Source organism: Clupea harengus, chromosome 4, assembly GCF_900700415.2.
Source record: "Clupea harengus chromosome 4, Ch_v2.0.2, whole genome shotgun sequence".
NCBI lineage: Eukaryota > Metazoa > Chordata > Actinopteri > Clupeiformes > Clupeidae > Clupea > Clupea harengus.
Genome location: NC_045155.1, coordinates 8,699,847 through 8,724,671, shown reverse-complemented (window position 1 = coordinate 8,724,671; position 24,825 = coordinate 8,699,847). Strand labels below are relative to the sequence as shown.

Here is a 24,825-nt window from a genome sequence, read left to right as displayed (position 1 = left end):
CAGCCGCTCTAACTCTTCCTGTACGCCGCGGTATGTAATTGTTATGTATCGGTTACAACTGAGCCTCTTGACACGGGCTTTGGTGATCAGACGTTGGAGTTCCGTGTGTTTACAACACCATTTAGGGGCCAAAAGAAAGATCTCAGTATGGCAGAACACTGCACGAACGACCGGCAGCCAACATTCAACAAGCCTAAGGTGGGTCAAAGCGTAAACTCTAAAAAAAATAAATTAAACGATACCACAGTAATTCTTCGGATTAGAGCATGTGAACACATGGACAACCTGCAGACTTAATGAACTTGACTTTGTTGAATGCACGACCTTACTATACACTTATTAACCTGTATTACGGTGAAAGGGTGAATGCACACCGCTTACCTCACCTGTGCGTGACGGCCGCGGAACCTCTTGCTTTTCATTCGGCGCCCATTAACAGGTTAGAGCGTGAGACGCGCGGCTGACACGCGGGTCTATCCTCGCTGCAGAGTTTCGACGCAAAGCCTATTTTTCACGCTTGAGGCGCACTGTTTGCAGCAAAATTAAACAGTGAAAAGATCTGTCGATAGTCATATTGACATCATCAAACTTTTTAAATTTACCTATAGAGTCAATGTCCAGGCTATATCTGTAAAAACATGAACGAAATGTATATATTTTTAAAACCATTTAAGGATGTTGCATGTTATGAAAGGAAAAAGTGGAGGCTACATGTGTACTATGTAGTCATAGCAGAAACACAATGTTGGCTATCATTATATTATGTAAATCAAAGGTAAACTCAATGTAGAAAGATAGGGTTAACCCTGGCGGTGTGGACACACACATGCGTGCGAACCATAGAAGTTCAGTGAGGTAGCTGTCACATACGGGTGAGGTTAGCGGTGTGGCACGGGCCTGTCTATGTTAGTACTGGAGGGACTCTGAGATGACTGAAGAAACATCACTGTAGGACATGGGTCACATAGGGGTTGTTAGGTGTGGCAGGTTCATATGGGTGAAGGTTCATTTAGTGTGTTGCAGATACACAACAACTTTTCATTTTGCGCCCATTAACAGGTTAGAGCGTGATACGCGCGTCTGACACGCGGGTCTATCCTCGCTGCAGAGTTTCGACGCAAAGTCTATTTTTCACGCTTGAGGCGCACAGTTTTCAGCAAAATTAAACAGTGAAAAGATCTGTTGATAGTCATATTGACATCATCAAACTTTTTTAATTTACCTATAGAGTCAATGTCCAGGCTATATCTGTAAAAAACATGAACGAAATGTATATATTTTTAAAACTATTTTAGGATGTTGCATGTTATGAAAGGAAAAAGTGGAGGCTACATGTGTACTATGTAGTCTTAGCAGAAACACAATGTTGGCTATCATTATATTATGTAAATCAAAGGTAAACTCAATGTAGAAAGATAGGGTTAACCCTGGCGGTGTGGACACACACATGCGTGCGAACCATAGAAGTTCAGTGAGGTAGCTGTCACATATGGGTGAGGTTAGCGGTGTGGCACGGGCCTGTCTATGTTAGTACTGGAGGGACTCTGAGATGACTGAAGAAACATCACTGTAGGACATGGGTCACATAGGGGTTGTTAGGTGTGGCAGGTTCATATGGGTGAAAGTTCATTTAGTGTGTTGCAGATACACAACAACTTTTCATTTTGCGCCCATTAACAGGTTAAAGCGTGATACGCGCGTCTGACACGCGGGTCTATCCTCGCTGCAGAGTTTCGACGCAAAGTCTATTTTTCACGCTTGAGGCGCACAGTTTTCAGCAAAATTAAACAGTGAAAAGATCTGTTGATAGTCATATTGACATCATCAAACTTTTTTAATTTACCTATAGAGTCAATGTCCAGGCTATATCTGTAAAAAACATGAACGAAATGTATATATTTTTAAAACTATTTTAGGATGTTGCATGTTATGAAAGGAAAAAGTGGAGGCTACATGTGTACTATGTAGTCTTAGCAGAAACACAATGTTGGCTATCATTATATTATGTAAATCAAAGGTAAACTCAATGTAGAAAGATAGGGTTAACCCTGGCGGTGTGGACACACACATGCGTGCGAACCATAGAAGTTCAGTGAGGTAGCTGTCACATATGGAGGTTAGCGGTGTGGCACGGGCCTGTCTATGTTAGTACTGGACGGACTCTGGGATGACTGAAGAAACATCACTGTAGGACATGGGTCACATAGGGGTTGTTAGGTGGTGTTAGGTGTGGCAGGTTCACATGGGTGAAGGTTAATTTAGTGTGTTGCAGCTACACAACATCAGAAAATGCCCTTTGGAGTCCTCCCTGAGTCAGCACACACTCTCACACAGTCACACACAAGCACACACGAGTACAAAGAATGGTGTTCTGAAGCTGAATTCTTCTGTAGTGGGGGTTGCTCCTATGCAGCCTGTGCCTACTCACCCTGGGGGAAAGTAGAGTAGTGTATTCTCTGAAGGGTTCTTATCAGGGCTCTAAAAATGGTTTTATTGAAGATCCATCAATTATCCATCTGCGGTGCATGCAAGGTTCCACATTAAGACTCAGGCGAACAGCTGTTCTTTAACAGAGCCTATAAAGAGTTTGTCTAAAATGGTGGTTTGGGTAATGGTGACCTATTGCAGACAAACATTATTTCATTCTCCATTACTTCTCCATTAGTGTGGTCCAAGACAGCACTCTAGAGAAGTGTGTGAATAAACATCCTAGACTGCCCACGAAGATGTGAAGCACAGAAAAGCACTTAACTTTGTACACAGAGTAGAAACATAGGGTGATTTCTTGGATGGTGACCTCACGTACCGATTCTCTCATTGGTGAAGGAGATGGATTCAATTTCCATCCCAGAATCTATTCAGTGCTGCGCTATTATCAGTGTATGTCAGCCTCAGTCCTCCCCATGTTGACATCAGAATTCAAAGTGATGCAAGCTCATTAATGTAATGCATAGGTCTCACGCCATAGAATCTCACGCTGTAGTTATTCACTCACAGCAGGGATTCTCCTCAGGGTTACTCTGCAGGATCTGCAGAGGGTGAGTTCCCCTTTCAGTGTCCGCATTATCTGTGTGCTTCCATTGATTGTTAATAGCATGCATTTATGGCCAGGGAAGTCATACCACAGTCAATTATTACACAAGTCAAAATCACTCTAAACCAAAGGGCATTTTTTTTACAGTAGTGCTTTACCACCCACTTCCCTCACACATGCACACACATGTATTACATAACCTGCAAACTCACGGGATACATCAATGCGCCTTAAGCAATCAGCTCAATTCAGTTGGTAGAGCAGATATTATCTTCTTCTTCCTCCATCTTCTGTTGTTGTCTCAGCATGGGCTGCTTCCTACTTACTTCCTGACAGTTCAGCACTGACTGTTCTTCCTGCTCCTCTACCGTGAGCTGAAAGCGCTCAGGCTCCTCAGCAGCTTTCCTCTGTTCCACAGACTGGTGGCTACTGGGCCTACAGGTTCCCCTGCACTGCATGGGCGTGGACTATAATCCCGACAGTCCTCTTGATTCTCGTCTCTATTGCAGCACGTTCCTGAGAAGTTTCCTAGGCAACTGTGCCACACATTTACAATGATTTAGAGCTAGATGTTAACACAGCATAAAAGAGCGAGCGAAGACAGCGAATAAGTTAAGAGAGCGATTCCTAGAGTCTCAGAGAAAGAGCATGAGATGGCCAAGTTTAGACAGGAAATGGGATTGAAACGGTCATTGATTGCATGCATATTTGATTATAGCCAGCCAAGGCCTGTGGTCTCACTAATGGAGGTTGGCTTTGAGGTTGCTGTGATGGGGTGATGGGGGTGAGCAGATGGATGACCATGCCGGCGCCTATGTTTCCATTCCCTTCACAAAAGCAAACATGACCTCCTTTTCCGTCTGATTACATGCCTGTCTGAGAGGTCTGTTTTTCAGAAGGAGTGTTTTCAGAGGGTGATTAGATATTGTTTCGTGCCGGTGTTGCTTGTCTGAACATGAAAGTGCGACCCTGAGTGTTTCCTCCAGAGACTCTGACTGCTGCTGCTGCTGCTGCTGCCCCCTTTCTCCAGGGCTTCCGGCGCTGCTATTGTCTGAAGCTGTGTCCTTTATCCACCTTGATTTAAGCCTGCTCTCACTCCTGCTCCCTCTGGTCCTTGACCTGCTGCTGGGGTGCAGCACATGGTAAAAGGATGGAGATGAACGCCGTGAAGGGCGTAGCAGCGCAGAGCAGAGCAGAGACCTTGACATGCCAGAGTGAAGTGCATGGAAGGAAGAAATGTGGATGTTGATCGTGTTAGTGTGAACCCTGCTCGTATAGAGGTGTGAACACATGCAGGGTGTGTGAGTGGATATGTATGTGTGTGTTTATGTTCATGTCTTAAGTGCGAGCATAATAATAAAAGGTGTCAATGAAATGTTTTTTGCAGTTGGTGCAAAAATCTTGTATCTCTTGTATCACGTTACCGTTTTGCAGAATCAGTTAATCAGTAACAGTGAATGGCATGCTCCTTATATTCATGTGTCTATGTTAACTGGATGCCACACCTCTATACGAGCAGGGTTCACACTAACAACATCCACATTTCTTCCCTCCATGCACCATGCATGTTTAGTTGTTTTTCATCACTATATATATATATATATTGTGATGAAAAACAACTAAACATGTATAATATATATATATATATTGTGATGAAAAACAACTAAACATGCATGGTTTTTCATCACTATATATATATATATATATATATATATATATATATTGTGATGAAAAACAACTAAACATTTTAAACCTAATATCTTGAAGCCCTTCGAGCTTATAGGTCAAGGACAAGAAGCCATTAGTTCCAGCATTCTCTGGCCAAAGATGAGGAGGGATGCAATGCGATGGAGACAGATGGAGTATCACCTGCTAGTATTACTCAGCACTGTCATCATACTCGTACCCACCCATGAGTGCATGCCCACACAAACACACACACACACACACACACACGCACACACACACACACATGCATACAACCAACCACACACACACACACACACACTCACACACACATGCGCGTGCGGGCACAAACACACACACACAAATACAAACACACACCCCCCTACCCGCACACACTCCCACACACACACTCACAGAAAGAGAGATGCACAGCTGTCCTGACCTCCCTGGCATGTCGGGCGCTTCCAGCAGTTTGGGTGATGCCAACTCTGTTCAACCCTTGCAGTCATTCATTTGTTTATTTGCCAGCGTTTTAACAGTCAGCCTTGCTTTTCCCAGATAGCCACAGGTTCAGACATCATCTGAAAAGGCAGGCATGTCACATATAACCATTCTAGCCAGTGGCCAGTAGCATGGCTCCTGTGTTGATCCATGATCTCCGTGTTGACTGTTACTATTACAAGACTGTTTAGGTGTGCATAAAACTGCGTATGTATGTGATGAGGATGACAGAAGATGTTAATGATAGAAGATGTGGTTGATGGTATGTGAAAGCGTGTGGTGATGTGTGTTTGTGTGTATTGTATTGCCATATATATATATATGTGTGTGTGTGTGTGTGTGTGTGTGTGTAAACTATGGGTGTAATAACATGTAATAAGCGTATTTGATGATTAGTGCATGTGTGTATTTCTGCAGGTCGAGCTCCATGTCCACCTGGATGGCGCCATCCGTATAGAGACCATCCTGGATGTGGCAAAGTGAGTACTGACATAACCCCTAACCCCTCCCACCTCAAACCCTACATTTCAGCAAACTCACACTTCCCTCTGCCTTTAAGATAACCAACAGGAACAGCATCATGGGCAGCTGTCATATCATGAGTAAAGTTCAAAGTTCAAATTATCTTAAGTTTAAGGAATTGTTGGGATGTCCTGTGAGAACAATCCTAAATATGATTGAGCAGAGTCTCCGTTTGTCCAAGCGTGTGACCTTGTGTGTGTTTCTGTGTGTGTTTTTCCACAGGCGACGGGGCATCTCGTTACCGGTGGACACAGTTCCTGCGCTGAAAGACATCTGCACTGTGTCCAAGCCAGCCACCCTGACAGAGTTCCTCGGCAAGTTCAACGAATACATGCACGTCATCGCGTAAGTACACGCTCACATGCAGAAGCACACTCAGCATGCTATACACACCACATCACACTCATCAACACCCATTTATCCTCTGCGCTCCCCCTTCCTAATCCTTCCCACCGCCACACACTTCCATAATACAACAGAACAAGTGAGGTGGAGAAGAATGTGCGGCTGAAGCCTCCACTGTGCCACGCGGTCCATTGCATAATCACCCTCCCTTAGGGGGCAGGTGTTTGTATTCAGCTCATGCTCGAGGTGGAAACCATCCTTCTGCTCAGGTGTCGCTGCGGCAACGGCTTTTGAGGGCTTTCCTGTTTGGCTTCTATTTCTCTCTAGCCCACACATCACATAGATAATGACTGCTTAATCCATCTCTCTATACACACACACACACACACACACACACAGACACACACACACACACACAGACACACACACACACACACACACACACACACACACACACACACACACAAACACACACACATGTCTAACAACAGGACTACTGGGGGTGTATGGAATTTAGCTTGCACATGGGGAAAATGTCACAGTGTGTGTGTGTGTGCGTGTGTTTCTTTGTGTGTGTGGGTTCCTCCTTTTGAGTGTAGAAACCACTGGTTGAGAGGGGTGCCGTGGCGATGAATGCTGGAAGCTACTCACGTGGCCCTGGGGAGGGAAAGCTGGTCATGTGATCAGAGTGGAAGCTGCTGGTGAAACGGCTTTTGTTTCCTCTTTGGGGTTGTTTATCAGTTGGAGACTTTTGAACTGAAAGCTCTCTTTCTCTGTCTTTCTCAATTTCATATTCAAAGTGGCTTTATCCGCATGGATGTGTGGATACAGTGATCCCAAAGCTAGTATTTATAACAATAGAATAATACACTCAGTGTAATATAAGTATAATATCAGTAATTCTCTCTTCTCTTATATGGACAGAAAAACTCTAGTTGGCCCGAGCAGAGAGCAGATGTGATTTCAGTCTGTCTTCAAGGAAATTCTCGTCATTAGCTAGAGTTACCTAAAGGACATGTGAAGGGTCGCTTGAGGACTGCGGGTGAGAAGGGTGTCAGTGTGTTGTATTACAGTTTGTCACTCTGAGGCAGTAAAAACGGCAGCATACCTGGTGCTCGAGCCAAATGACACACATAGCACTCTCACTCGCTCTCTCAGTGAGATCTCAGCACAAGCACCCTGTGACCAGTCGTGACAATAAGGCACACAAGCACACACACACACACACACACACACACACACACACACACACACACACACACACACACACACACACACACACACACACACACACACACACACACACACACACACACACACACCCTGACAGGAGGCCAAGCACACACTCCAGTGATAGCAGAGGATCCAGGTCTCTTCCGTCATCTACTCTGTTAGGGGTCTGCCTTGCTCCATCGAATTCCAGTTCTGCCGCATCACACTACCTTAATGTGTCTGCATAATGTTAGTCTCGTGGGCCAGACTTGATTTTGGCATTAATGTATTGGCACTTTTTAACTTTTGGCACCGAGAGTTCACAGTCTGGAGACAGTTCTTTGTAAACGTGGAGTAGAGTTGCACTGATAACTAACACCAGCAACATGGCATTTCCCTGTAATCTGAGTCAAAGACGTTCATTCCTCCGGCAGGCCCTACCTACAGGAGACATTTGGGTTGGCTCAGAAAAGTTTGCCCCCTCAGAAAAATTTGCCCCCAGCCACATTTCACCAAGGCTGTCACCAGATCAGACATATGTTAATGTTGTGTGAAACTACAGTGCTGCTTGAAAGTATGTGAACCCCTTGAGCAGTTTAGAGTTTTCTGTTGTTTTACCATGATTTTCCTATTTTATCATCACCAGTTTTCCATATATGAAATGTCAGGTTTATGTTTATCAATTGCATGTACTTATTTAGAGGGAATTGTGTGAGTAGCCAAAAAACTACATGAAACATGGAAGTAAGTGAACCCCCAGCTGCATTGGTAAAGTCAAGTAGGTAACAGCTTTGGTGAAACACATTTGGGTGCTTAATTAGTCAATTAAGCAAACCAATCAAATGAGACATCCTTAGGAAAAGGGTTGGGCAACACAGATTAAAAGAGAGAGGAAACCAACCAAACTACTGTAGTGCCTAGGTGTACCCACACAGATCAACAATGCCGAGAGGAAAGGAGATATCCGAGGACATCAGGAAGAAGGTACTGACAGCCCATCAGTCTGGGGAAAGCTGTAAGACCATCTCAAAAATATTCCAGCTCCATCAATCCACTGTAACGGTGCAAACCCATGACACTGTTACGAGCGACGCAATATTCTAAATCCCATGCATTTCAACGGGAGCCAATCCATTGTGACGTAGACCACCGTTTTGGGCTACGCGACCCATGAAAATTGGAAAAAGTTGAATCCTATGCTAATGAGGAACGATTTTTGAGCTTGTTTGCAGATTGTTTGGTGTCATTGTTTAGTCCAGTCTGTTATGCTATTTCCACATGCTACACCACGCCCACTCAAAGCGCGTCGCTGTCATGGGTTTGCACCGTAAGACAAATAATTTACAAATGGAGGGCATTCAACATGACCACAACTCTGCCTAGAAGTGGACGCCGATCAAGACCATCACCAAGAAGCTCCAGAAGAATAATAAATCAGGTAAAAGCCAACCAACACATCACCTAAAGAGTTGCAGACCTCTCTGGCAGCATCTGGGGTAAATGTACATGCGTCTACAATCAGACGAAAATTTCTTTTCTCCAAACAAAGCGGTTTTGATTGTGACCAAATTATTTTATTTTGGACTCATCTGTCCAGAGAATGGACTTCCAGAAGGCCTCTGGTTTGTCCAAGTGCTCTCTGGCAAAGTTGAAACGGGCAGCTTCTTTCTTGAGAGCAGAGGCTTCCTTCTAGCAATCCTCCCATGAATGTCATGCCTATTCAATTTTCGTCTGATTGTAGACGCATGTACATTTTCCTCAGATGCTGCCAGAGAGGTCTGCAACTCTTTTGAGGTGATGTGTGGGTTGGCTTTTACCTGATTTATTCTTCTTCCGGTGCTTCTTGGTGATAGTCTTGATGGGCGTCCACTTCTAGGCATGGTAAAACAACAGAAAACTCTAAACTGCTCAAGGGGTTGACATACTTTCAAGCAGCACTGTATATCAAACCCTTTTTCTTTATTACACAACATAGTTGACATACAGGGTTTATAGCCTGTTGTATAATGAATGTCTGCGGAGATGTATCTCTGTAGGGATGCACTCATGCACACAGACACAAATGGCACAAACACATTGCGTTCCTCCAACGAACTTTCAGTCTCGCAGGACATATTTTTTTTCTGTGGAGGATATTGTTGGCCTAAAGAGGAGTGTGTAATATCGTGTGTGTGTGTTTTTATGTGTGTCCTCAAGAGGCGACCGCAAGGCTATCAAGCGGATCGCCTACGAGTTTGTGGAGACCAAAGCCAAGGAGGGAGTGGCCTACGTGGAGGTGAGATACAGCCCCCACTTCCTGGCCAACACCGGAGTGGAGCCCCTCCCCTGGGACCAGAAAGAGTAAGGACCTCTCTGTGTGTCTGTGAAGGGGGTGGCTGTGTTTATGTGGATTGACTATGTTTCTCTGTGTTTTTTGTGTATAGCTACATAGTCAGCCTTGTCTGATGTTAATATAATATATACTATTGATTAACTGCCTCTGGCAGAATGTCTCTATTGGTTCCCGCCTTGACTACTGCAACGCCCTCCTAACGGGCTTGCCGGCTTGCGTGGTGAAACCACTACAGATGATTCAGAACGAGGCAGCGCGTCTGGTGTTCAACCAACCAAAGACGGCACACGTCACCCTGCTACTCATTGAGCTCCACTGGCTGCCTGTAGCTGCTTGCATTAAGTTCAAGTCACTTATGCTTGCCTACAGAGTGATTGCTGGTTCTGCTCCCACCTACCTTAATGCTCTTGTAAGGGCAAATGTTACACCCAGGATGCTGCGGTCGTCTAATGAGCGGCACTGCCGTCTGTGCAAGCACGGCAATCCAGACTATTCTCATTTGTTGTTCCACGTTGGTGGAACGAACTGCCTAGCACCACCAGAGCAGGGGCGTCCCTCTCTACCTTTAAGAAGCTTTTGAAGACCCAACTCTTCAGAGCACTTCCCCTCCTAACTGGCACTTCAACTAGTGCTTAACTTGCACTTACAGCAGTTACATTCCTGCACTTCTTTTTTCTTTTCTATTTTTGTCTTTCTATTTCTTATGTAAAGTAGTATTTATTGTTACACTAGGTCTCTATTGCTCGTAGCTGGACTGTTCTCTCCCTTGTACGTCGCTTTGAACAAAAGCGTCTGCTAAATGACTAAATGTAAATGTAAAATGTAAATATGCTGGTGTGTGTGTGTCTGTATTTTCACGTGTGTATGAGGGCGAGAGAAAGGGCTATGTTGTTCTCTTTTGTTTTGCTTTGACTCAGGTACTAGTAAGCTGAGCTAACAGTTTGAAATTCGAAACCTTATTATGGAACAACATGAAATATTGATTGAACGGTTGAATTTGAGCCTGTGACCTCCGGCTGGGGGTTTCAGTTACTGAGAGGTTTGGAGAGTAGGTCATATGGACCGCCGGAGCGATGCGGATACAGGTGATGAGTTAGAGAGGTCTGAACAGTTCTTTGTCTGCTATGGGTTAGTGGGGTTGCACCGCAATCATGGGTGGTGAGGAATGCGGTTTAAGGTTTTTTGTGTATTTATTTATTTTTTGCCAAACTCTAAAAAAGTGCCTGGGTGAGATGTAGGGAACTGGGGGAGCTGCTTCGAGACCTACGGGTCTGGATTAGCACTGAGGTGTTGGAGACCTTTGATGAGGTCAAGGGTCACACATGGAGCCGCTCAAGTCACCTCTCACTTCTGCTTTTAGCACGCAGTAGATCAGTATTTAGCATGAACATTTCCCCATAGCAGCATCTTCTCTTCCTGGGTCATGAGTCAACATCTCGTGTTCCCTAAGTGGCATGTTCAGTGAGAGAGGTGTCAGATGATAACCATCACACACTCATTTTTGCACTTTCGCTATTATCTTTATTATCTTCCTCTGTGTCATGTGCTCAAACGCATCTACATTCTTTATTTATCTCTCTCTCTCTCTTTTTTTTTTCTCAGAGGAGACATCACGCCGGATGAAGTGGTGAGGCTGGTGAACGAGGGTTTGAGCGAGGGAGAGAAAGCCTTCAAAATCAAAGCCAGGTCCATTCTGTGCTGCATGCGTCACATGCCAAGTAATGCACTCCTCTCCCTCCACTCACTTCTGTCTCTCTCTCTCTCGCTCTCTCTCTCTCTCTCTCTCTCTCTCTCTCTCTGGCTGACCCACAGACAGTACACGATGTTATCACAGAAAGAGGTTTTGTTGTCACAAAGCCCACTTGTTCGGAAAATAAAACGTGGGAATCGCGTTCGAATACCAAGCAAACAATATGCAGCCTTGCCTGTCTGTGTGTGTGTAGCTGTCTGCGTGTGTGTAGCTGTCTGCATGCTTCACATCTGAGTAACCCTCGGTTACACACGCCAGCAATAGCAGTTTTTTTTTACTGTGGCGAAATCTATTTTAATTCATTTCTGTGGTATTTGCAACACTTAACACACACAGCAGCTCTCTCAGTCAGTGTTTGGTCAACATCTGTTGTTTTTAAACATGGTCTATTGACAGGCATGCCCATAAAGTATTCCTTTATCCTCCCATTCAGTGGTTTATAGTGAAGGCCTCTCGAGAAACCATTACGCCTTATTTTTATGCTCCATGAAACTATGTAGGTGAAATATGATTTCAGTATTGGCAGTGGAACCAGACATATGGCTTAGGTTAAAAAACAAGATAGGATACTTGCAGGGATAGGTTTCCAAAGTTACTTCAGTGTTCAACCGATGAGCAGTGAAAATGTTCTGATGGTAAGACAGAGTCTTTATACAAACTGCAATCTGTTTAGCAAAGAATGAAATGATGCCATGGGTCCCAACACAAACAGCTACGTTGAAACAGTAAACACTGGTGTGTATTTCCCCGTATGTTCAGCAGAGTGTGTGTGTGTGTGTGTGTGTGTGTGTGTGTGTGTGTGTGTGTGTGTGTGTGTGTGTGTGTGTGTTTGCCCTTCTGAGTCAGCCATGTCCTGCCATGTCCCCTTGGGTTGGCCGACTTGGCAAGTTGAAATACAAACATGAATAAGCATTTGACGTCAGGGTGACATGTGACGTGTAATGTTCTGTGCTGTGACTAGATGGCTGAATGTGCCATCGTGCTGGGTGGATCTGGTTCTCTGTGGAGTTAGAGAAGAGAGAGTAATGGGTGATCTTGGGAGTGAAGTGTGTCTCCACTGCATCTGTACTCAGTCACTCCTCCTCTCCCCAGTCCCACCATTGCACATGACCTGCCCTGACCAGTCTCACACCCCTCAACCAACTGTACCTAACACCATCACAGTTTAACACAGTTCAACAGTTTGTATCGTGTCTTTAGTATTATATTCTGACATACCATCTATCCTCTGTGTGTGTGTGTGTGTGTGTGTGTGTGTGTGTGTGTGTGTCTGTGTGTGTGTGTCTGTGTGTGTGTGTGTGTGTGTGCCTGTGCAGACTGGTCCATGGACGTAGTGGAGCTGTGTAAGAAGTACCGCAATGATGGAGTGGTGGCCATAGACCTGGCTGGAGATGAGTCCATGAACTGTGAAGCATACCCTGGCCACAGGAAAGCTTATGAGGTGAGTGTTTGCTGACTGTTTCTTGAGACTCCAGTCATACTGAAGCGGCACCATGTAAACCATCAAATCCTCATCACAGAAATTAGCCATGTCCCTGGTAACATAGCAGTAGCTTTACTTAGCATTCAGGTTACCATCATAGACCCTCATGCATGTGTGGGTCAACTAGTGCTAGAGATCGAGAGTAATAAACAAAAATGCTGGTAAGACAATGACAATGCTGGTAACACGCCCAATGTTTTTTGACCTGGCCTCTGTTCAGGCTTTGAAGTCCTGCACGACCCAACACACACACACGCACACACTTTTGTCTCATTCATTACGCATATCCTGCATGTCGAGTACGTCAGGTCATAAAAAAATCCTCCTGCACATTTTTACTGGTCTCCCCCCCCCCCCCCCCCCCCACAAACCTGCCCCCACAGCCCTATACAGAGATAAGGAGTGAAAAATCAATCAGTCTTTATCAGATGTGTCGCAACTGGCCCATGGGCTATAGGTGGCCTCTGGACGTGGTCGTAGTCTTTTTTCATCACTTACACACATTTATACCATTTGCTCACAAATTCAGCCATCCAACACAGGGCCCTTTACGACTCCTTTCCATAGAGGGATCAAGGGGTTCCCTCACAGGTAAGGTGGAGGGAGGCCATGGTGATGCCACGGGAGAGTAAAGTCTCAAAGACTAGAGAGGCTCAAAGATCACGAAAGGCAGTTTGCAAGCTAAAAGCCATCTGTGTTAGGCTAACAGTACTGGACGTTCATATCGTTACAGTTACATTTCTTGTTTTAGTTATCGTTGGCGGTGGGACGGCCCTTTACAGATGCATGCATTATATAGCAATGATGATAAAATACACGTGAAACAGACGTGATAGTAATTACAGCAGACAGAGATCTGCAGTAGATGTGGTAGTGATAGGAATGGCATAGTGACCAGAGAATAGCCAGTGTCCCTGACTCATTTCTTCGGTGTTTGTATTGGCCCCTGCTCCGCAGTGCTGTCTCTGCCCAGAGATGGTGAAAGGCTTAAGTATCGGAGCACATAGGCCCCCTCAAAGGAAAACATCTGGAGATGCTGAGCTCATCTCAGAGTACAGACATGATAACATGTGTTTGTCTCATAAACGGGGAAGAACAGAAGAGAAGAGAGAAGAAGAGACGGACCATCAGTATGACAGGCCTGTCCGGCTCAGATACTCCCTCCTGGGAGAGCTCAGAGAGGAGATGGGGGGGGGGGGGGGGTACTTGGAGGTCTAAAGAGAGAGAAGACAGGGATAGGCTGTTGCTTCACACATACACACACACACACACACGCACACACACACAATACCAGAGTAATCTATTTAAACATCATCAAAACACACACACACACACACACACACACACACACACACACACACACACACACACACACACACACACACACACACACACACACACACACACACACACACACACACACACACACACACACACACACACACACACTGTATATTTCGGGCCAGCATTTCAAATGTACTTAAATTCTTAATCTGATTGCTTGATATGGTATAATCAATGGGCCACTCTTTCACCTCCTCGACACACACGCACACGCACACACACACACACACACACGCACACACACGCACATGCACATGCACAACAGGAAAGTACTTCGGCATGCAGACCTACACACTCACACATACACACAGGATGTTTTCGCTGATCTAGGAGACAAAGGGCAGTCCTTGAAGACATGCTGAACCGAAAGCCATATGTCAGACACTAAACAACGAGGATGGAGGTGTATGTGTGTGTTAGTGATTTGTGAGATAATGATTGCGAAAAGTGTTGATATGTCAATGTTGTATGTTTTCTGCTGTTGGCAGGAAGCAGTCAAATGTGGAATCCACAGAACAGTGCATGCGGGTGAAGTAGGCCCCCCTTCTGTCGTTGAAGAGGTACGTTTCCTGTAGACACACACACACACGTGCACACACACACAGACACACATGCCCTAACACACATACAACCTCTTATGTATTGTAGCAGATCACTGCTCTCATACAGGACATTTTTTCAATTATTACATTTCATTTAAATGATGTTCATACGTTTTTTTTTTCAATTTCATTCTATAAATATTTTCGTCCATTACCGAGGCAAAGACCTTTTCCCTGATTGGGTGATGACATTTGAATAAGGGGAGGACTTCAAAAAATTTGACGAGACACAAGGAAGAGGGAAGAGAATCGCTGATGGTAAAATAGTGCAATGAAGGACTTTGAGAGAACCATAGCTGAGATGTTTAAATAGATTACTCCGGTATTGTCCTTACGGAATACTCTGGAAGGAATAATATCAAGACAGCCTTGGGAATCCATAACGGTTTGATTGCCTGTGGGAAAATGATTGTGTTCTTCATGTTCCAGCAGACTTGGAAGGACCAAGCGTCAGACTGGTTTGGAAAAGAAACTGTTTTTATTTTTTTTGCCAGATTGATTGCAAAGCCTCTGTCCCCAAAGTCCCCCTTTCCAACTCTCAGATTCCGAACTCTCCACTGCAAATGGCCACTTTTCGCCGTTTGACTATTTAAAACTTCCCCTCCATCTCTTAACAAACAAAGCCAAACTAATTTCTTCTCAACAACCACACATTCAGTTTATTAATTTAGTTTCTAAATACATTTTTATTAATTACAGTATGTTGATATTTATTTGGGGACCGATTTGAGGTTTAATGTTAACTGTGTAGGCCAAGGAGTGTTGACTATGTGGTGTTCTGTTGTTTGTTCTGTTTTCGAAAGTTTTTTTTATGAATGAATGAATTAACTAATTTCAAGGTTGGGAAACTTGTTTTGAGTAATATGGGCCAACGGACAAGCCTTTGCCAATAGCCTTAGCCAATAGCTCCTTTTTGAGCTGTTTGCTTTCTCTTCATGTTTGTCATTTGTAATCGGCTTCCTGATTACCTTCAGGGACCTGCTTTTTTGTATGGACTGTATTGAAACAGTGTTGTAATAACAACATAACACTCTTTTTTACATTTCAATACATATCTGTCTTTTTTACGAAGTGTTTGTTCATTGTTCAAGTTTTTCTCCTTTGGCTGTGCTACAGATTGGCACCTCAACAAGGGACTTGAACCGACTTGGACTTGGCACTCAAATTGAATTGAATTGATTTGAACCACAGCTATGACTTTGTTATCTTGTGTTTATGGACTTGGTCAGATCTGTTTAAATTGGAATACACAATTAAATCGCTGATATGGATACTGTGGTGTATGCTCAGTTATGCTCATGTTATGCTCTGACTGATTGATTTATATTCTTTGTTGCCATCGTTTTTCTGAACTATGGCTGAGAACAAATCTCGTAATTCAACACCAAACTTGTTAGATTTAGAACAGAATCCTCCTGGTATATCTATTCCTTCTCATGGTGTGGTAGGCCTTTTGGCCACATGATGAAAGCTATGAAAACAGTGAAGTCAGAAGAAATGGATAAACTGAAAGTCTCTGTTGTGTCCGAGCTTAGTTTCATGGTGGACCAAGTACAAAATTGGTCAACGGGATCCACGGAGCATGTCTGACACCTCTCGAGACCAGCATGCTTCAAGACCATGCTTCATCGCCTTAATCAGTGTGTCCAAGGCGATGATCAGTGTGACTATGCTCCTGGCCCACAGTATCATTCCCAAACCTCTCCGCATTCATGTGCACAACAAGTAAACCAACATACACCTCCATTCCGACCTCATAAATTTACCGGACAACCCACCAGTAGCTCTGTCTCTAGCCACTTCAGGCTCTTAAAGATCCTCTGCCAAAAACAGGCCTATCACATCCAAAGCTATGTCTGCTCCACAGCAACTTGTTCCGATCTCCATTAGTTCATGGCAGGGAGCAGCCATTGTGGACACTGGGGCCAGCTACACCCTCTTGCACAGATTTCTGTGGGATGAGTTGAATCAGCAGGAGGAGCTAAAACCTTGGACTCATGGCCCTCTGTATTTAACCAGTGGAGAAGCTGAGACCCCACTTGGAGTAGCTAACTTGCCCGTACAAATGCATGGAAACAGTCAACAAGAGAACAATAGCTGAGAAGTTTAAATAGATTACTCCGGTATTGTCTTTATGAAATACTCTCGAAAGAATCACGTCAAGACAGCGTATGGACTCCAAAACAGTTTGATTGCCTGCCCTGTGGGAAGATGTTTGCATTCTTCGCGTTCCAGTTGATTTGGAAGGACCAAGCGCCAGACTGGTTTGGAAAAAAAAACTGTTTCTATTTTTTTGCCGGATTGATTGCTAGGCCTCTGTTCCCAAAGTCCCCCTTTCCAGCTCTCTACTTTCTGCCGCAAAAGCCCACTTTTCTCTCTTTGTCTCTTCAAAATGTCCTGTCCATCTCTTAACGAAACCAAACTAAATTCTTCTCAACACACATGGACAATTTAAGCCTTGTTCTATTAATTTAGTTTCTAAATTAATTTATCTTAATTATGTTGATCAATAGTTTAAACAGACTTGGGCTTAATGCTAACTGTGAAGGCCTACGCGTGCCAACATTGTCGAGTTCTGTCTTTTGTTCTGTTTTCTGTTTACTTTGTTTATGAATGAATAGATTAACTAATCTGAAGGTTTGGAAACTAGTTTTGAGTTTAGTAATATGAACTAACGAACAAACTTAACCAACAAAAGAGCTCCTTTTTGAACGTTATTTTTTTCTTGTCTTCATCTTTGTCATTTGTAATTGGCCTCCTGATTACATTTCAGGGACCTGCTTTTTTATATGGACTGTACTGAAACAGCATGTAATTGCAACATAACAATTTCAATATATATTTGCCTTTTGAGGTGTGTGGAGTTTTTTTATTATTATTTTTTGTTATTGCTGTTAGCTAAGTCGAACCCTCTATACTATAGCATTAAAATATTTGTGCGTGTGTATCTGTATGTAGGCAGTGGACGTTTTGAAGGCCGAGCGGATTGGACATGGCTATCACACCGTGAAGGACCCAATTCTCTACAGCCGCTTACTGAAAGACAACATGCACTTTGAGGTGATGAAAGAGACAGATGCATGAGAGATTTGCCACAGTCTCAGTGTGTGGATATACCATCACTTTAAAACATTTCTAAACAAATGCAAAACATCAAACATCAAAAGGTGTACATTTAGGGTAATGCAGTCCGACAGTTCTGCTTTCCTGTTTGATATTTTCAAATTCATAAACCCCTACATGAATACATATATATATACCCATTATACCCACATATATTTATATATATTATATATATTGTACCCATTTCCAATTCAACTGCCAATTTATGGTGAATAGGTAACTGGGTGTACTTGTGTCCTAATAAGTGTTGGAGATTTATACAGTCTTTGGCAGTAAAACCTGTTAGACCTTTGTGTGGCACAAAGTTCAGGGATAGACTGCCACTGATACCACATCATTTCCTACGGATGTCTTCCCATCCTGAACTTAACACCAGTTGTTCATGGACCATCTGCTTTTACAGCAGTTTCATTCTGTATTGTAGTAAAGACCATTTCCAACAATTGAAGCTGTATTTAGAACTGTTAGTCTAACTGTGAATCTCTACTGATGCTATGGAGAAGAATTTGAATATTTTGAATATTTGAGTAATTATGTAATGTGGTGCCCCCTAGTGGACAAATGATCTACAACTACAGTAGAACTAGAACTAACACTAGAAGAACTAAGTGTGTGTGTGTGTGTGTGTGTGTGTGTGTGTGTGTGTGTGTGTGTGTATGCATGCACATTATTGCAGGTGTGCCCAGTTTCCAGCAAACTTACAGGAGCATGTGACCCAGATTTCACCAAACATCCCCTCATCAGGTAAACCACACTGAGTTTGTGCGAGTTATAGTATTTTCAGGCTGGGTATGTGTGTTATGGTGTTTCTAAGATGTGTGTGTCTGTGCGTGTGCCCTGCAGGTTTAAGGAGGACAAAGCCAACTTCTCCCTGAACACTGACGATCCACTCATATTTGACTCCACGTTGGACACTGACTATGAGACTGTGAAGAAGTACATGGGCTTCACTGAGGAGGATTTCAAGAAACTGGTATTTATCATCCTCCTGTAATCATTATCTCGTACACACACACACACACAAAATCCGTCTCCGAGTTCCTGATCTGCCTTTCCTAGAGGTAGAGAACAACACAATCCTTGTATAACTAGGTCATCTGACATTGGATTATAATACGCAAATTTAGGACTGGCTTGAAGAGGAAGTTTTGTTAATTAAGTAGATTCCTTGTTCTTTGTTCTGCCTCTCTGAGGGGTATATAAGCCCATACACTCTAACTCACAATTACAAATCGTATTTCAACATGTATTTCATAGGCATACAACACACTTCAACCAAGCGTGCACGCGCACACACTTCTCTGATCATTGCAAGGACTACATGTGTCTGTTTCTTCCTCTTGGCAGAACATCAATGCAGCCCAGGCCAGCTTCCTTCCTGAAAAGGAGAAGAAGGACCTGCTGAATCTCCTCTACGAGGCCTACGACATGGTGTGCAGCACAGGCCTGTAGGGGGTGCCCAGCGGAGAGAGAGGGAAGAGAGGAGGATGGAGGGAGAACAGAGTTGCCCTTTACAGGAACGATAAAGCGGAACAGGGCTACTCTCTTCCTGTCTGCCATTCTCTGTTCCCTTCTTCAAGAACCGCTTTGTCACACATGCAGTGTTTAAACATCATCAGTACGCATCACAGAACATGTGGTTCCATAATCTACTCAAGGAACTACTAAACTGGTGCTGCACATTTCATGCAATCAGCGTTTTTAGTTCAGAGTCTCAGGGAAAGATGTCTTTCATAACCACCAGTACTAAACAGTACCCCCCCCCCCACACACACACACACACACACTAAACCTCTATATGTGGATGCATGTATAAAGGAATGTAAGAGCTGTAGAAGTTTTTCTTTAACAATAAATTTAGCAGTCTTTAGTTGATTCATTTAATGATTAGCATTTTTATCAAAAGTCCTCACACACCCACATCCAGCCTTACACCAAGGCAGGGATTTTCAACTGGTTTTGTCCCAGGGACCACCATTCTGACTAGAAAGTAATTTGCGGCCCACTTATGTGCCTGCAAGTGCGTGCGTGTTTGTAACCACCGCCGCCACGCCCCCTCCCCCCCGCACAGATATTCTGTCTATAACACTTAAATATGTGAAATTATCAGGGTACATCGCTAGCCGCCGCCACGCCCCCTCCCCGTGCACAGATATTCTGCCTATAGCACTTAAATATGTGCAGTTATCAGGGTGTATCGCTAGCCGCCGCCGCCATGCCCCCTCCCCCTGCACAGATATTCTGCCTATAGCACTTAAATATGTGCAGTTATCAGGGTGTATCGCTAGCCGCCGCCACGCCCCCTCCCCCTGCACAGATATTCTGCCTATAGCACTTAAATATGTGAAGTTATCAGGGTAGATCACTAATCACCGTCGCCACGCCCCCTCCCCCTGCACAGATATTCTGCCTATAGCACTTAAATATGTGCAGTTATCAGGGTGTATCGCTAGCTGCCGCCACGCCCCCTCCCCCTGCACAGATATTCTGCCTATAACACTTAAATATGTGCAGTTATCAGGGTGTATCGCTAGCCGCCGCCGCCATGCCCCCTCCCCCTGCACAGATATTCTGCCTATAGCACTTAAATATGTGCAGTTATCAGGGTGTATCGCTAGCCGCCGCCACGCCCCCTCCCCCTGCACAGATATTCTGCCTATAGCACTTAAATATGTGAAGTTATCAGGGTAGATCACTAATCACCGTCGCCACGCCCCCTCCCCCTGCACAGATATTCTGCCTATAGCACTTAAATATGTGCAGTTATCAGGGTGTATCGCTAGCTGCCGCCACGCCCCCTCCCCCTGCACAGATATTCTGCCTATAACACTTAAATATGTGGTTATCAGGGTAGATCACTAACCGCCGTTGCCACGCCCCCTCCCCCGCACACATATTCCGCCTGTAGCACTTGTCAGTGTAATTTCTTCGATGTTTTAATGAGTAATCTGGAAATGTGTTGAAATATCAAAGCGAATTTATAAAAATTAAAAAATCAATCGTGAACTGATCAACATAGGTTCATGTCGTGGACCCCCTGCAATGCCGTCGCGGACCACCAGGGGGCCACGGACCCCCGGTTGAAAACCCCTGCACTAAGGCTTACTTCATACTCCTGTCCACACACACACACACACACTCCAGTTGACACATACATTCAATCACTGTATTGTGCTTGATGTGTAGCATACGTGTTTCAGATGACGCTTTCCACCAAAGGTTACCTCCTGCCAGAGAAGGAACTACACCTGTAGCTTTCATCCTGTACTTACCACAGGACCGTAACTGCTCTTTTTAAATTCTGTAATTTTTTTTACATTTTGTTTTATACAACTCTAATGAAACAAGAGGTGTGTTCAGAAAGTATGCAGACGGGTTATCATTCTCCAGTTTTTGGTGGTGTTCAAGCACCCAAAAAAACCCCCATCTGTCTGAAAAATGACACCATCTCGTTTAGGGCGCTCCACCTTTGACCTTTGTACCTAGTGCTAGTACCTGTGTTTTCATCAGAGACAAGAGAGGGAAAGAGCACTATAAGAAATGCAACAGCTGTAAAAATGAAGGATGAAATACGCATGGTCATTTAGCAGACTAGCATGGCAACATACAGTATGGCCTAAACTATGGGCAAGTTCTTAGACTCAGGAATCAGCCAATAAACCGAGAATTATTAACCTTTTTGACCCTCTTAGGGGACTCATGCATCCTGACCAAATTTAAAGATTCAGTTTTGGTGAATTGGACAAAGAGTGTATCGTGTATAGAATAGCAGACTGCGCCTTTAAGCCTGAGTATTAGGATACAAAATCACTGAACCTTAACCTCAACCTTATTTTGACGGATGACATAACGACTCTTGCACAGACCTCAAATATTTACACAGAATACTTTAGATCATAGTGAATTGTGCCTGACTTGACAAAAGTCAGCACTCGCTAATTGCTTACTTCCTCAGAAATCGGGACACCAATGGATACTTTCTGAACACAGCTTAATCATAAAACTACAAATTGTGTTTTATGTGGGGTCTCTAAAACAGCTGTACTGTGAAGACTCATGAATACAGACACAATGCTTCAACATTTCCGGTCTCCGTGTGCTTTTATTCTGATGGATTTGATTAATTTCTATAGCACCATTTACAATGGACATAGTCTTAAAGCGCTTTACGGAGGCCAAGACCTACATTTTATGATGACTATTTCAAAACATGTGTATAAAACATTTTATTGTCACTGTAGGAGTGTATGAAAGCAGTGAGTGTGTGTGCCTGTCTGTGTGTGTGTGTGCAGCCTCATCTCTGCTGCAAAGGTTGTTGGAACCATAATACAATGTTGATGAAGCAGTCTGCCTGAGTTTCCACTCGCCCAAGAGAGTGACCATCCTCCACATACCACAGCAGCCTGACCACAGACAAGGTACAAACAAACACAAAAACAAACAAACACACACACACACACACACACACACACACACACACACACACACACACACACACACACACACACACACAGGTCAATGAACATCTACTTCTCATGGCTTACCGTTCAAACAAAACATAAATGGCTTTCACGACTATGCCATCAAAAAGCCAGGCTTTACTTGCTGGAATGGCAGTCTGAACACAACCTCTGCCCAGCACTATATTGAACGTTGGCATACTTAGTGTGTGTGTGTGTGTGTGTGACAGAGAGGGAGAGAGAGTGTAGACCTGATCGGGGAGCCTCTGCTCTTCAGTGCTCTGTAGAGCTCAAGACCCTGGTGGGGAGACACTCTCCTGTCTTTAGCTCCCAACATCAGCAAAACAGGAGCGCGGATCTGCTCCAATAAACACACAGAAAGTGACAGCGACACACAGCAATGTTTATTAGAGGCACACCTGTTCAGTTCAATGTTCAGTTCTAGAAGCTAATAAAAGTGTCCACAGCTGCATCATACAGAAACTATATACTGTTTTCACCTGTATTATGTGACTATAAATAAAGATGTGTGTGTGTGTGTGCGTGCGTGCGTGCGTGTGTGCGTGCGTGTGTGTGTGTGTGTGTGTGTGTGTGTGTACCTGTGCAGCATGTGTGATGGGGGATATCTGCAGCATGAGGCTCAGGGCTTCTGGAGTGGGCAGTTGGTCAAATGAATACTCCAGTCCTACAGAGCAGTATCGCCTACACACTCACATACACACATAAATAAAGACAGAGAAGCAGAACACATGACACATCACAGAGTACTTATGCGTGTAGGTACCACTGAACATGTCTGTGAGTAAGCGCCAATCTGTGTGTGTGTGTGTGTGTGTGTGTGTGTGTACTCACCAGTCCACAATATCGCTGGTGCCAACAAGGGTGGCGGCATTGATGACAGGGTTCCGAGCCGCACATGCTTTGTAGAAGTCTGGGTACTGACCAACGAGGTGACAGGCCAGAAAGCCACCGTGTGACCCGCCCATCACCATGACTCGCTGAGGGTCCAGGGTGATGTCATCCTGCAGTGCATGCAGCACAGCCCTCTGGGAAACAGGAGGTCAGAGGAGAGAACAACAGTGGTCATCTAATCTAGTCAGATCTTCGATGGCTTTGTACATGTATGGATGATGTTTGGATGGGCACATTCGACCATGTTTTGGATCCATATAGAACACAATACCTGTACATCCTTGACATCCTGGCTACCAATGTTCCCAATCAGAGAGAGGATGCCATCTTGCCCAAAGCCAGTAGAGCCACGGTAGTTCACTGCCCTCCCATAAACATACATATATTTAAAAACAGGAACCAGATACAAGGCTCCCATTTAGATTTCATGCGTGACAGAGGGACCATGCTATAGTAGTCAGACATAGCTGTGTCCACTAGCGTCTATGATACAGGAAGTAGGTTACAGCAGCGATTCAAGAGAATGACTCCTCCTAGCTAGCCTCTTACCCATCAGCACAGCATAGCCCAGCCTGGCCAAAGCAGCTACACTGGGGATCCATTCAGCACAGAAATGAGAGTGTGGGCCACCTGGGAAAACACACAAACACCTTTCTCTACAAGCAAACACGAACAAACAAATATGTGTGCGAGTGTGTGTGTGTGTGTATATATATACATATAGTGAGGAGACTCTCTGATGAGTGATGACAGCCACACAACGGAGAGGGGACAGGTGAAGAAATGTGATTAGCAAAGGGATGCTCAGACAAGACAGAAGCAGTCAGAAGAGATACATGGATGTTGACATGTCAGAGGTGTGAAGCAGTACTTTACCGTGAATGAACACCACCAAAGGCTGCCTCCCGCTGCCATGGGCGACCTGCCTCACCAGCAACGCCCCGATACACAGACCCGCTGGAAGGGGGATCAACAAGGAAGTGGGGTGGAGAAAGTAGTGTAGGTACATTTTTGTGTTATTGCACCTTAAAGTGTTGGGTGGAGGTAAGTTTTCTTTTCTGTGTGTGTAATTTTGAAAGATATAAAGCTCTTCCTTCCTGTTCCTGAGGTCTTATGACAGCAATATGCTTTTTGGTGCATACACAAATTCTTTGTCTTAACAAGGAGCACGAGAAACATATTAGCAGGACCAGGGGGACAACCTTTAAGAAGACATAAGCCACAATGTAACATACATATCCTAAACAGTAGCAGGAAAGGATGCTGACATACATAATTGACACCATGGGATGGGGCATGTGTTGACAACAATTGGAAGACCGAAGGATGTATATAGTGCATTGTGAATCCCCCCTCGAGTCATCAATAGTCATCAAAACTAGTTTGGTCATGTGTCTGTTAGCCACGTGTCTTTTACTGAAATAATGGGACTGTATGTGTGACATGAGTTGAGTTTGTAGTAAGAAGGGGCTTTGCCCCACAGAGCTTTGGATTTGTTGCTTGACCCTTGTGGTGCCTG

General features: G+C 44.3%; 2 protein-coding genes across 2 annotated transcripts in view; one reads left to right on the top strand and one right to left on the bottom strand.

Moving 5' to 3' along the window:
• On the top strand, nt 1-19,926 carry ada (adenosine deaminase). The gene is made up of 11 exons (XM_012834997.3): nt 1-198; nt 5,639-5,700; nt 5,966-6,088; nt 9,497-9,640; nt 11,235-11,350; nt 12,699-12,823; nt 14,698-14,769; nt 17,770-17,871; nt 18,611-18,678; nt 18,778-18,907; nt 19,282-19,926. Exons 1-11 carry the CDS (start codon nt 148-150, stop codon nt 19,384-19,386), a joined length of 1,098 nt encoding a protein of 365 aa, XP_012690451.2. The 5' UTR covers nt 1-147; the 3' UTR covers nt 19,387-19,926.
• A 2,083-nt stretch (nt 19,927-22,009) lies between these two features.
• Nucleotides 22,010-24,825, bottom strand: part of zgc:136971 (S9 family peptidase) — an 11,839-nt gene continuing 9,023 nt past the window's right edge. The window contains exons 16-22 of the mRNA XM_031566026.1: nt 24,183-24,263; nt 23,856-23,936; nt 23,578-23,666; nt 23,247-23,440; nt 22,994-23,096; nt 22,646-22,752; nt 22,010-22,337 (exon numbers count right to left, since the gene is read on the bottom strand). Of these exons, the coding sequence (XP_031421886.1) occupies nt 22,229-22,337; nt 22,646-22,752; nt 22,994-23,096; nt 23,247-23,440; nt 23,578-23,666; nt 23,856-23,936; nt 24,183-24,263 (764 nt within the window). The 3' untranslated portion in view covers nt 22,010-22,228. The remainder of the gene's footprint in view (nt 22,338-22,645; nt 22,753-22,993; nt 23,097-23,246; nt 23,441-23,577; nt 23,667-23,855; nt 23,937-24,182; nt 24,264-24,825) is intronic.